The sequence below is a fragment of the Caloenas nicobarica genome, chromosome 2, assembly GCF_036013445.1.
Source record: "Caloenas nicobarica isolate bCalNic1 chromosome 2, bCalNic1.hap1, whole genome shotgun sequence".
Classification (NCBI taxonomy): domain Eukaryota; kingdom Metazoa; phylum Chordata; class Aves; order Columbiformes; family Columbidae; genus Caloenas; species Caloenas nicobarica.
Window position 1 is genome coordinate 129,491,265 of NC_088246.1, and position 13,824 is coordinate 129,505,088.

General features: G+C 39.3%; 1 protein-coding gene across 4 annotated transcripts in view; it reads left to right on the plus strand.

The window, feature by feature from the left end:
• PREX2 (phosphatidylinositol-3,4,5-trisphosphate dependent Rac exchange factor 2) overlaps nt 1-13,824 on the plus strand; it is a 178,194-nt gene that overhangs the window by 39,934 nt on the left and 124,436 nt on the right. For all 4 annotated transcript variants that reach the window (XM_065627409.1, XM_065627410.1, XM_065627411.1 and 1 more), the window contains 4 exons: nt 7,809-7,880; nt 7,955-8,077; nt 9,877-9,981; nt 12,723-12,824. In XM_065627409.1, coding sequence (XP_065483481.1) covers nt 7,809-7,880; nt 7,955-8,077; nt 9,877-9,981; nt 12,723-12,824 — 402 coding nt within the window. The remainder of the gene's footprint in view (nt 1-7,808; nt 7,881-7,954; nt 8,078-9,876; nt 9,982-12,722; nt 12,825-13,824) is intronic.

Sequence of the window (13,824 nt, forward strand, 5' to 3'; positions counted from 1 at the left end):
TATGAATTGTTTTCTAATTATGATTGCAATGTAATGGGAACATACTGTTACTTCCAGGTGGACAGATGCTCTGAGGTTTCCTAGTTTCTTGTTTTGATGTGCTGGTAGCGGACACGGCTGAATTCACTGGGGTTTCCCAGTAAGGACTTAGTGTTGTGTAAATTCAGGAAACTGCTGACTTTTATGAGAGGTAAACTTTGTTTGTAGACGTCATTTCTGTTCCACTCCCACCTGAGTGACACAAGATCAGTTGTATGGTTAGTGGTATATCGTTCACTTTGTAACACGCACCAACAGGACCATGTGATGTCTTACCAGAGGGAATTCCACATCTATGCGAACATTTTTCAATCCGGAGTGTCTGTTTCTTCATCAGGAAATCTTAAAACTACAATAAGGATTAATCTTATTACTTCTTCAGTATCATGCTAGAAACATTCTATTTATTGAAATGGATGCCTCATTTGGTTGATTTATCTGTTGCAATCCCAGCAGACTGTTCCAAAAATCACATGGGACAGGCAAATACCTCTTTTCCCCTTATCCCTGCCAAAAAATCTCTGTTGGTGATGCCGAGACCAGAATCTAACCTGTTTGCGTTTTTAGTGGGATTAGCAGCAACCAATGTTGCATAAAATATTTGCCAAAAATATGAGACAGACTCTGCCTTCCGCCCAGCTTGCAGATGGGGTTCACCGCTTACGCCAGTGTGTGGCCTTTTTCTAAAGCCCTAGTTAAGCTATATTTTAATGAAGAAAAAATTTAGATGATCTTCTAGCAGCTTTCTGCACATAGCTTTCACGTTGCAGCAGCATTTGTGAGCCACCTTGACATCCAGCCTCTGATTTGAGAATTTACTTAGGCATGATCCTAAATGTAAGCATGCGAGTAACTCCATTGTTATTCTTCAACCAAACTTGTATTGACCAGCAAGACCATAGCTAGTCCTCAGAAAACCCATTTTACCAAAATGAAGATGTGGGTGACAGGATTCTTGATATCTGTGAAGAAAAAGGAACAGGTATCTTCTGATCCGGGCCAGGAAAAGTTTGTACTAAATCTTTTTTGAGAATAGTTTCGGTACAAGGAAGAGGGTGGAGACATCAGACTTCCCGCCTGGCTGAGGGGAACTGGACTTTAACTATAAATCTCTTGCTTTCATCTGCTGTGGAGCTGAAAGGGAGGAAGGGATCAAAAGTGAAAGCGCAGTCGTAGCTCAGGTGATTTTAGAGATGGGGGAGATCAGGTTAGGGGGCACTTTTTCGTCAAAGGAGGAAACTGAGTTAGGAGTCTCAGTGGGCATGAAAGGATGAAGAAAGATGTGCAATAAAAAGTTGAAAAATATTGTCAATGACTAGGGAAATGCAGAAAAAGTGGTTGAGAAAGAGGACAGGGTGAGGAAAGGTTTTCTTCTCTTGGCAGAAGTTTTCTGATATGATGGAGAAACTTCAGCAGAAAATAAAGAAACATGATGGAGAAAGGGTTAATATTATCCCATAATGTGGCAGCATACTTATAATGTGTGAGAAGGTTATGAAGATCCATGTTTCTTCAATGCACTCATTTTTGTGTGGGTGTTTACTTCTGAGATCATGTTTACTTGTCGGAAGGAAGCCAGGGATGCTCTTTTCGGCAGACTGATGCCGCTTTGGGTCAGATGAATGGAGAAGGGAATAGTTTGGTGAGTTGTGAAAGGAAATGAGCACTAGAATGGAAAATATTGCAGATGTGGTCCATCTATTCCCCTGTCCTTACAAGCAGCTTTGAAAGTGGCTCTCAGTACAGTAGGGAGAAAGAACACATCTGACCTTGGCTGATGCTGCCTCTGCTGCTTGTGATTCATCCCGTCCTTGCAGGCAAGATGGGAGAAACAGGTGGTGCCTCAGCTGGTGAGTTACTGGAGAGGGAAGAAGAGTCTTTTGTTCAGCAGCCGAAGCCAGTCTGAGCGGCCACTGCCTCTGCTCCTGGCACAGGTTAATGGGGAGAGGAGGGGAAGAACACAACACTCACCACAGCTGCTATTGCTGCTGGAGGCTTCTCTGCTGAAATTGGTTTTTTGGGGCAAAATCAAGGAAAAGCGCTTCGAGAAAACCGACACCGTGTTCTTCTGGGACTTGGAATCTGATGTGCCTTAATTATAGCGTGCAAAACCTCAGGCTGCTGTGGAAAATGCTGCATTGATGCCTGTGAGCTCAATTAGCCATTATAAGAAATAGCATTTGGCTAGTCACCTATAATTTTGAGCAGTTTTCTTCCCAAGTTTAGGTCTCTGTGTTCTCTCTAGGATCATTTGGAATATTGTGAAAAGAGCAAAATATTTTCTACCATCCAAATGCCTATAGATATACTAAGAATGTAAAGAAGCAACACAAACCCCACAAGTATTTCAGCTTTGTGTTTCTAAATTTGTGAAGATAAGCCTATTATCATAGACACTTAAAAGAATTGTAATTTATGGACATTTTCCTTGTGAGTTTCTTCTAGGGTCTTGTCTTTTTTCAGTGTGCAGAATAAATTTTTGTTCAGTTTTAATGGACAAAGCATCTTACTAGCTTTATTCAGCAGGCTTCAATATGATAGATTAGGTGCTTCAGTTGAACTGTTTTTCTTAAAGTGAAAACATACAGGAAATGACCTTATAAAAATATTTATGTTTTTGCAGTCCACCTTGCTTTTGTTTATTACAGTATAAAGGGTAGAAACAATGTTAAAAGAAATCTGAAGGGAAAAAAAAAAAGGAACTTTTTCTTTAGTTCTTTTTTCAAATGAAAAAGAATATTTCTCTCTAGTCTCAGAAAAGTAGGATGATTGCTTTCAGAAAAATAGTTACGTATATTTTGTGATCCAGGTGCTCTAACATAATTTCAGGAGTTAATTTCTTATCTGTTGCGAAGGCAAAAACTCTTTGTGCCCTGGGACTCTTCTGCAGGCAGACTTCCTTGTCTTCCCTGGTTTCATTCCAGATGTCAGAGAAGTCATTTGTGCTGTTGGCAGCTTCTTGTGCTATCTGTAGCAGTGATGCTTTTTTTTGTTTGTTTGTTTTTAACACGCAGAGCAACTATGGAGAAAAACAACCCAAAAACGCTACTCTTATTTTGATAAGACCAGAAGTAAAATCCCCAGAACAGGAACTCAGTGTGTGTTCTCTGTGAAACATGCTGCATCGCGAAATGGCAGCAGATCAACAGACAGGAAAACACTTTAGTGTTTATTTGCCGTAATGAACCGACTCCTTAATAATTCTTTGAATTTGGATTTTCAGTCTTTATGTTTGAATTTTCAGTCCTGGTGTTTCCTACAGTGTGTTACAGCAGTGTTAGGCAAAGGGTAAAAGAGTTACAACAGGGACTAGTAATCACAGAATGTTAGGGATTGGAAGGGACCTCACAAGATCAAATACCCAGTCATGAAAAAAAATGATGTAGTTATCTTCATTGGTATTGTTAGTATGGAAACTTCTCCAAATGTTCTCTATAATTCTATAAATTTATATATAATGCCATGTTTCTCAAAGGTAGAGGTGAATTACCCACCTCCTTACCAGCATGGTACAAAGACCCTGAGTCATAGCCAGAAATAGTTTTTATGTCCCCAGTAGGACCTGAGTAGAGTTAGAGTACCTTAGCCCTAAACTGTTATATATTTTACATGTAGCTGCTCCCCTATTCCAAAAGGCTCAGTTAGTAGCCCATGTTCTGATCCGCGAGGTCATCAAACTTGGAACTTCTAAATCATGGAACTTCTAAAGATGCGCCTGTGTTTAGAATTTTCTCAGCGTTTTTGGGCATTTCTTCTCCAAAGCAGCTACACAGTGATCATTTAGATGCTGTTTTCTGTTAAGAAAGTTTCCAGAAGGATGCTTGAGGAAGTTGAGATCTCTAATTTGAATTTCAAACTTTGCAGAGCCAGGGATTGTAGAAATCTGAGTGACTCAAGGATATTCATAGAATAACAAAATCTTCCATAGACAGGTCTAAAAATTGACAAACAGAAGTGCATTATTCATTTTTTTAATGTAAGTAACAAACATCCTCTCTTATCTTTCCTCTTCATCTGATCTTTTAAATTTAGACTACTTTTGATGGTACTCAGCCAACTTGCTTGTCTGAAATGTTTCACGGAGGTTTCTTTTAACTCTGAATTCAGGAAATCTGCAAGAGTCAGGCTGGCAGAGAGTGCCAGGGCAGCGCTGCAAGGGTGAATCGCTGTACTGTAGCAATGTACACAGAACGATGGTAGCACAAGATGAAAATTTGGAAAATTACATCATGTTTAAACTATATGGCTTTACCGTTGCTTCAGAAAAATAAGAATTGAAGGTAATATAAAAGAAACTCAGGAATCCACTTAAAGAGCTTTGAGAAAGTTGAGGATCACGATCCAGGTGACAAAGGTCTGGAATCCCATAGCGCACAGAGATAACATATTACTCTCTGTGCTTGATGTGCTGAGAAACATCTACACTAATGTAGATGAAACTTGAAATAACCTCCGTGAGACATTCAGGATACTCCAGGAAACAAAGCAGAGTCATGATTTACTGATGTGTGTATGATAAATGAAATTGCTTTAGGTTTGAGCTGATTCTTTACTTTGGAGTTTTTTGTGTTTGTTTTTTCCTCAGTGCAGGAGCAGGGCTTATTCAGCTGTGTCCTTGCAGTTTGTAACGCTTTGCTCCTTTGCGCAATGTGATGCTGAGTAATGGGTCTGGACTTAGAGCAGAAGACTTGAAGTTATGGTAGAATTTTGAGAAACCACTCAGTGCTATTTCAGGGGAATTTCTGATTCTCTTTTTTTTGGTGTTGTCTGGTTCTTTAGTGAATCCTAAACTGGCTGAGGTGTCCATTTTGCTTTTCTTTCATTTTTTTTACAGATATGTTTTTTCTACTGTTAGTAATAGTTTATGTAGTGTACCTTCGAAAGCTTCTATAACTGTTTTCTGTTAGCTCAGTAGCTGTCAACTCCCAAGTAGTTTCTGAGCATTCTTATATATTTTCCTTTTAAGGTCTGATATTTCTGTATTGGGGTCCTCCTTAAAGCTGTGTCTACAAATTACTTGCTTTTTCTTTGTTTACTGATTTTTGAAGAACTGTTCTTGGTTGTCCTCAGTTGATATTCAAGTGATTTTTGGAGTCTCTTGAATAGTCATCTCTCTTTCAGACCTACTGTATATTCATTCAAATTCAGAGACATTTATCCTTCCATAGTCACAGTGCTGGATTAAAGTTATTTTACACTGTAACAAAAGCAATTACTTTTCCATCCTCCTGCCTGATGATAGCTGTCTGTTCTACCTGGCATAGTCCCAGAGCAGAGGTGGTGTGTGTATGGAGTCAGTGGTGTCTCTGTGTTCCAGGAAGGGAGCTGACAGGGGCATTTGCATCATGGAAACCTGGGTTTCATCTTTGCTTTGCATTGCTCACACCACACTGGGTGAACTCCACCAAGGATGGGTCTTGGTGGCAGGCGGATGGAGGTAGACAACCTCATCCCTACCCGCGCTCCCATGAATTATCTTACACCACTCTTCTAGAAATGAGAGATTATTACCATTATTTTGGTATTTGTGGCTTCATAGTGCTCTCATGTAAGTGCCCTGAAATATTGAAATGGCCACATTAATTGATTTGTGGGACATAGTGTTACGGGGTTTTTTTTGTTTTGTTTTGGTGGTTTTGTTTGTTTGGGGTTTGATGGTTTGTTTGTTTTTTCTTTCCAGGAAGGAAATATGCATTTAGGGACAACAGATGGCAATTTTTTAGGAGAAACTGGTAGTGACTACACTACGCCTGCAGTATGAGTACAGCAACATGACATGGCTCCAAGTTGCTGGAAGGGGCTGAAGTCATCCTAGGTCTCCCTGCCTTCGTTAGTGACTTGTGCCTGGGTTCTGTGAGAGTTGGGATTTTCCTGGGTTCGGTTTCTGATAACCTCTGCAGATGTGGGCTCTGGGGCAGTGCTGCTTGGACAACTCTGTTTACTGCAGATGAGGTCAAGAGGAGTATACATCAGGACTCTTGGCTGGTGTCTTGAATCACTCGAGAATAACTACTGCCCAGAGCTCCCAGATCGCGCTCAGCTTCGCCTGCAGCCAAATGAATGTTCACCTTCCTTCACGGTTCCAGGAAATGAAGATCTTTAGGGATAACATGAGTGCGAACAAGCAGTATGTTTGGTCTGTGGGGAAATAACGGGAATGGAGATTACAGATAGCAAAAACAGACATGAGTTTCAGAGGTAGTTCTTGTGATTTTATTTTTTTTTTCTTTCCTTTCAGTTCTAAAGTATATTTAATACTGTTGGCTGGTTTAGTGAAAACTTTCAAAAATTAATTTAGAGTCACACAGTTAAACAGGCTTTCTCATTCTCCGTGGGATTGGCTGTACACCGTACAGGCGATGCACACGGCAAATTTGCCATAACCCCTGTGGATATTTGTAGCAAGGAAGGATATAAAGGGCTGTCGTCCACCAGCAGCAAACTGCTGCAAATGAATTAATGGCATTTTTTACCACCAATAAAACATTAGAAAGAAAGCCCAGATAGTCAGGGAAAAGAGTGGTTTAAAGAAGTAGATAATCTACATCACTGTAGAGAGTTATAGAAAACATACAATATGCTGGAAATATTCCAAACTTAATTCTGTTTATGTCCTGAATAACTAGATTTGTCTCTTTAGTAATAAATGTGTAATGCCAGTTACATAGCTTGCTTTAATAGGGAAAGGGTCACTGCACTTGGGAATGAAAATGTTGAAGTCCCAGCAGAGAGAAAAAAAGGGATGCTGAGACTGCTGTCCTTCCACACAGGGATTATTTATTGCCTCTTTTATGGAATTTGCACCACGCCAGAATTTAGATGAGTTCGTGTACAGTGTACAATGCACAGTGACTTGGAGCTAAATGATTAGGAAAGACGTGACATTTGTGCACTTGTGGTGCCAGTTTTTAATGACTAAAGAATATGCGTGTCTGTGTGAAGAATTGTCAGTGTAAGATTTTAGTCTGCCGTCTGTAGAAATTTTCAGAACGTACCCAAGTCTTTGTAGTGGAATTAATTCATAAAAATTAATTATACCCTTTGTACCTGAAATGTGATTTATGTCTTTTGGAATTATTTACTCTACCTGTCGTTGTCTTGTTGTTTCCAGTTCTTGAATGTTAAATATACGAAAACTTACTCCTGTGGTATTTCATTAGTGGGATTACTAACTTCTCATTCGATCCCCAAGAATGTGTTTTCTGGCAAGGGAAGAGTGAACATTTTTATTAAGCAAAACCAGGTGCAGCTGACTGTTGTTTAAGCCAATTTACTTTACAATAGATTTAATTATTAATACATCAAAAATCTTACTTGTGGTTACTGTGGTAAAAGTTACATTTCATAATAGTATCTCCTTACTACTTTTAATTTAGAAATTAGTGGCTTATTTTGGTTTGTCATGTAGTCAATTTGTAAAGTGCTAGAGCGATATTTTGAAAATGACTCATTTTGCTCTTGCTTAAGAACATTATGAGAGCAGGGTGGAAGTGGTACTTCAGAGAATGTTCAATTTCTCAGCTTCATTAATATTTCACTGTTTAACTCTTTTTAACACTATATGGATAGGGTTTTATCTCATGTTGGGATAACAGGACTACTAAGTTTCTTGTAAATAAAATACTTACTTAGGTTCCAGATAATACCCTGATGTGACTCTATATCCAAAACATAAGAAATTTAGGAAACAAATTATAAGCGCAAAATGGCAAAGAGTTGTTCAAGGCTTCCTGAAATAACTTTTTCCTTATTTGTCTTTTTTCATGCAGGCTTTCCTTCACCGAATGATCCAATGGGCCACAGCCAAAGTGGATAAAAATGTCACAGAAGAGACAGTTAAGGTTAGTCTCCTAATTGCATATTTCTTCTGGTTTGTATCTAATGTTTTATTTATGTATGTTTTATTCTTTTGCAGATGTTGTTTTCAAATATTGAAGATATTCTTGCAGTTCACAAAAACTTCCTGTCCCTGGTGGAGGAGTGCTTACAGCCAGAACCTAATGCGCAGCATGAAGTTGGAACCTGCTTTCTTCATTATGTATGCTAGCTCTTATTATAGCCTTATTTCACTTTTTTCCTTTATGAATTGTCTTTTATTAATTACTGTCATTATGATGAGTGTATATAGTCATGAGGACAAAATAGGACTTGATTGCTTAATGTCGAGCACTTTGAGGTCATCTCTTGGTTACTGTTATTTAAAAAAAAAAAAAAGAGGGGAGGAAAATGAAGAAAGAAGATATCAAATTAGCAAACTTTTATTGTTTCATCAATTTTATATTCACCAAATTAGCCCAGGCTGACAAATTGAGCCCTGCAGAGTGGGTGAGGCTGGCACCTATACCTGAATATTTAACAAAGAATTGTGTATTCTGGGTAAAATATCTCCATGATTCTGGCCTGTGAAGATATTTTACTTCTCACAACTGCAGTGCCTCCACAAGTATGTTTGTATGTCCTGTCGTAATGGTTTCATAGGAGTATTATTTTTCTTGTTGGAGCAAAACAAGGATGTCAGTGTTACGGAGCTCTGCAAAATCAGCACAAGTTGGTTTGCTTTCAGTTGTAGACCTAACAAAAAGTCTATGTTGCATCATTCTCTCTGGTTAGAGTCCCATTTGTTTGCTATGTCTTTGTTTATTTGTTTTTGGAGGAGAAAATTATTAAAGGTTCATGGAAACATTTTGCAGAAGTTCAGTAACATTAATTTTTGACTCTGCAGAAGTATGGATCATATTTGCAAACAAGTGTTTGCAGACAAAATAGGTAATGATGTCAGCAAATAACCCACTCATGCATTTTCTTCCTGATTTTTTTTTTTTTAATCCTGTGGTTTTGTGATAGTACAGCCTCTGAAATTATTCAGCAAAACCTTATGAAGTTCAACAAGGCAAATGTAAGGTCTTGCACCTGGGAAAACATAATCCAGGAGTGCTGCACAGGCTGGAACCTACCCAGCTGGGGAGCAGCTCTGTGGAAAGGGACCTGGAGGTCCTGGTGGGCAACAAACTCAATATGAGTGACCAGTGTGATGCTGGGGTAAAGAAGGGGATTGGGATGCTGGACTGCATCAACAAGGGCATCACCAGCAGAGACAAAGTAGTCATTATCCTACTCTACTCAGTGCTTGTCTGGCCACACCTGGAATGCTGTGTTCAGGTTTGGTCCCCGCTATACAAAAAATATGTGGACAGGCTGGAGAGGGTCCAGAGATGGGTCACAAAGGTGATCAAAGGACTGGGAAGCCACCACATGAGGAAAGGCTGAGAGAACTGGGTTTGCTCAGCCTTGAGAAAAGGTGGTTTAGGGGAGACCTCATCACCATGTTCCGGTATTTAAAGGGTGGCCACAGAGAATATGGAGACTCTCTTTTTACAAGGAGTCACATGGGAAAGATGAGGGGTAATGGATACAGGTTACTCCTGGGGAGATTCTGATTGAACACAAGAGGGAAATTTTTCACGATGAGAACAATCAGCCATTGGAATAATCTCCCCAGGGAAGTGGTGGATTCCTCAACATTGGACACTTTTTAAGATTCAGCTGGACAGGGTACTGGGCCATCTTGTCTAGACAGTGCTTTTGCCAAGAAATGTTGGACCAGATGATCTTTGAGGTCCCTTCCAACCTGGCATTCTATGATTGAAATTCCCAAGTGATGCTTCCAAACTGTTCGTAATTCTAATTTGAAGCTGGACCTCAAATAGTAGATGGAGGAAGAAGAGCTGACTTTCCTATATTAGCTATTCAGCTTTGAAAAGGGTTAATTCCATGTTTTATTAATTAAAAAAAATCAAAATGGCAAGTGAAAAACAATGTATTTTTTTGTTTCTGCAGAAAGAGAAATTCCGTATCTATGATGAATACTGCAGTAACCACGAGAAGGCACAGAAAGTTCTGCTTGACCTTAACAAAATAAGAACAGTGCGAGCGTTTCTTTTGGTAAATAAACTTTGAACTGCGGTTCTAACTTAATTTTTTTTCTTTTTAACTGAGTAGTGAATTGTTAGCACTATTACCTCCACCATGTAACAACTACAAGCACACGTGCAAGCGGTTAGCAGGCAGTTTCAGCTGGGAGCGGCCTTTCCAGAGGAAGGGGTTGTGTATATCACACTTTCACCGCTGCCTGTGGATCTGTGCATAATACAGCATTAGGGAGTGTGCCTTGAACTTACTGGCCAAGAGGCAAGTGTGTAAATCCAGCCGTGTCTGTAGAAATGAAATAGAGTAAGATGAGATTTATAAGGAGGGGTAGAGAAGGGAAGCTTAAGGCTCGTCAGAACTTCTGAAGAGAGGGTCCACATTCTGGTACTGTAGCCACAGCTGCACCAGGGAGAAACGTGTTTTGCTATGGATCATGGAGTAGCCATCCTAATGTTAGACGCTGACTTAATCTGAGGTCAAAAGAAACAGCTACACAATTAGTTTTTCACTTCATAAGACAAATAAAGAGGGGTTTTAAAATGTTAAGTATGGCAGTTCTCATGATTTTCCCACAGCAAAACCAGTTTCCATGTAAATACTGAGTTTCGTAATAGCTGACATTGGTTGCTAAAAGGATTCAGTATGGAATGATTGTTGTATTTTCCTTCATGGTGTCTGTGAGAACAAGGTCAGCTTGGAAGTGGGGGGCCTTATTGGAACTTAAATGCCTGAGAAGGTACCCTCAGATATTATATGCAATTTCAGACTGAGCAGAACTGATTATTGCATTTTAGGACTGGAGAGCAAAGCATCACAGATGTTATTAAAAAAAATTATGCCAGTGCTGTCACTATTGCAAGTTTTATTTAATTTCATTAATTATTTTTAGCATCGAGTAGGCTTTCATTACTGCTGTTGACAGAGTCCTTAATGAAATTGTCCTATTGCAGCTCACTACATTTTTGTAAGATACTGGATCTGGCTCCCTTCCTAGCTGCATTTACTTACAGCCACGTTAATGAGCAGTATGGGAATTTCCTCATTGTAGGGGATACTGGGTGACATGAAGTGCCATCTGCTTTCTTGCTAAGATCCTCTTATTCAGCGGTGTTCCATTCATATTTAAAAACAGCTTCAAGGTTGTCCTATATTTCCTCAGCAGTTGACAAAGTATCCTTCACCTTGTCCCAGGTTGAGGAGCTTTCCACACATGCTTCTTGTATTGGGAGCAGCATGGCCAGACTCAAAATGCTGACTACAGAGACAAAAAGCAAAATACTTGGAGAAAGATTTGCAAAGAGCTTGTTTTGTGAGAAAGGAATACAAGCGTGTAGTTGTGGCAGATCATGGTGTGCCAGTGTCATGTAGTCAGGGTGCATGCACAGGGCTCTCACATCTGCTTTGGGTTCCTCCTAGAGTCAGGACCTGTCTGTAGAGTAAGTGGCAACAGTCTAACCTAGAGAACAGGAGGTCCGAGTATGCAATTCAAAAGTACAATTGAAGCCTTCTAGCCAGACAGAACAGTTCAGGTAGTTAGAGATGTGATTATCTGTAAATAATCAGGAGCTGAAACCAGACTTTGGAGCCTTTAAGTATAGAGACAGTCATTGTATCTATAGTCTGCATTGCTGTTATCCTGCTCAGTCTTTATAAGGTTAAGTGAGATTCCTTAGGATAAAGGATCCTTTAGGATAAGACAGAAGCTGGTTAACCATGAGTACAAAGCAGAGACTTGAGCGTGGGTGTAGAGATCCCTCTGGCAGTGCTGGTCTTGGGGTATGTGTGTTGTGAGTTACGTGCTGAGCCGAACAGCCACCCAATTGTGGAGCCTCCGTTCCATCAACAGTGTGTCTGCATCCAGATTTGTGGCCTGTGTCAACATACCATCTGGCTGCGTTAAACTACTTTTGTTTTGTGTTCTCAGTTTAGACATCTTGCTCTTTGAAGTGGTAGATTATCTCGTACCATTGCGTCACACTTCCTTCTGATCTCTCCATAAAATAATTTCCATCATCACTTTAGGTCTCCATGTACTTACACTTCAATTCCAGCAATTTCAAATGTTTGCTGTGATGTCCCTTGCATACTGCATTATCTCAAATGGCCGTTATCCTTTTCTCTCTCGCAGATGCTTTTTCATGGATGCTTCTACCCAATATCTCATGTATTCTCTGCTTCCATGGTTGCATGTCTCGTCAAAACTCCAGTATTCTTTAGCCCACGACTAAGGATATTTTATTCATTGCACACTGTATTTAAATATAGAAGTATGTAAACAGAAGGCTTTTTTTGGTGTGTGTATTAGATGGCCATATGAAAACTTTCCAAAACATCTTTGGTACTACTTACTGTCACGAGCAGACCTTTTGGAACAAACAGCACCTATAGCAGTCACCCTGAATTGATTTTATTTTTGTTCGTTGAAGTGTGAAAGCATATTTTTAGCATTTTATTTACATTATTTCATTTTTAAACTTTAAAAAAGACAACTCTTAGATGGGATGAAGAGGATACCTATGCCTGCATAACACCATCGCAGCTTCCATGTCATGTATGATAGTGAATGTACCTGCCTGTGCATGTGTTCAGGCCTGTTCTTTTGACACTCCTGCAAACCTCCCTCATCACATAGTTAACATACGTATCTAATTGATATATAGCTTAGCCAATATTGCTGCGTGCATGTGCCCTTGTCTTTATCTATGATCATTTTATTGGGATTTTTGTACTAATTTTTGAAACTGTTCACAATCTAGAATTGCATGCTCCTTGGAGGACGCAAGAACACAGATGTACCGTTGGAGGGATATCTAGTAACGCCGATACAGAGAATATGCAAGTATCCCCTTCTTTTGAAGGTACTTACAAGATTTTTATCTAGGACTTTATACTTCTATATAAAACTGGTTGCTAAGCATAATTCCAAACTGCAGGAACAATCTCTCTACACAGTGAATAATCTCTTTATTAGATACTGGACCCAGACTCACTCTCATTAAAGCCAGTGGCAAGTCTTCTAACATCAGTATTAAAAGGACTGAGGAGTTTGGCTGGGGAGAGGTGATTAGCTCCCTTCTGCATCTAGTTGTAAGGTTGCCTCTCCATTGTTGAACGGAAGGGAGCAATTTGAGGGAGTTTAATGAGACTGATTTCAGCTGGATTTGACCACGTCCTTGCTTAAAATGCTTGGTGTAGCAGGGTTTGTTAGTGACATGCTTTCATGATTCTCATTTACCATCACCAAACTGTAAATTAAAAATGTTTATGGGAATTATTTGTAAGAAAAACTGCAGAGTAACAGTGAGATGCTGTAGCTGGTTCTATGCACATTTAGATGTTTATTCTTACTGTTACAACTTTTTAAATTAAATTTCATGTGCTGATAAACATTAGCTATTCAAACCTCTGAGCTACTGACATTTTTTGCATGTTAGGAAATCAAATAATACAATCATCAGGAAAGTAAACATTTAAAACAAATTTATGTTTAACAAAGTAAGGTTTAATATTGTTTGTTGTTTCAAACCGTGAGAGAAAAGCCAGGGCAGATTCTGCTCTAGAAGCTACTTGAAACCTGATTATTGGACAATATTTTTCACCACCCATGCGTGAGTTTAGATCTGAAACACTGCCAGTTATGAAGCATATGCATTTCGTTGCACTGACAAAACTCTAGAAGTGAAGATGCTAAAACAGACATTTTTAAAACAAGTTAAAGAATATAGTAATTGCAGTGAGGTTTGAGTCATCCCAGATATCTGTGGTTTTACAGTTCCCTTGGCCTATTTTAACATTATTTTTGTCTTCTATTTTTTGAGTGAAGGCTCTACAGACAAAACAAGGGAAAATGACTAATGA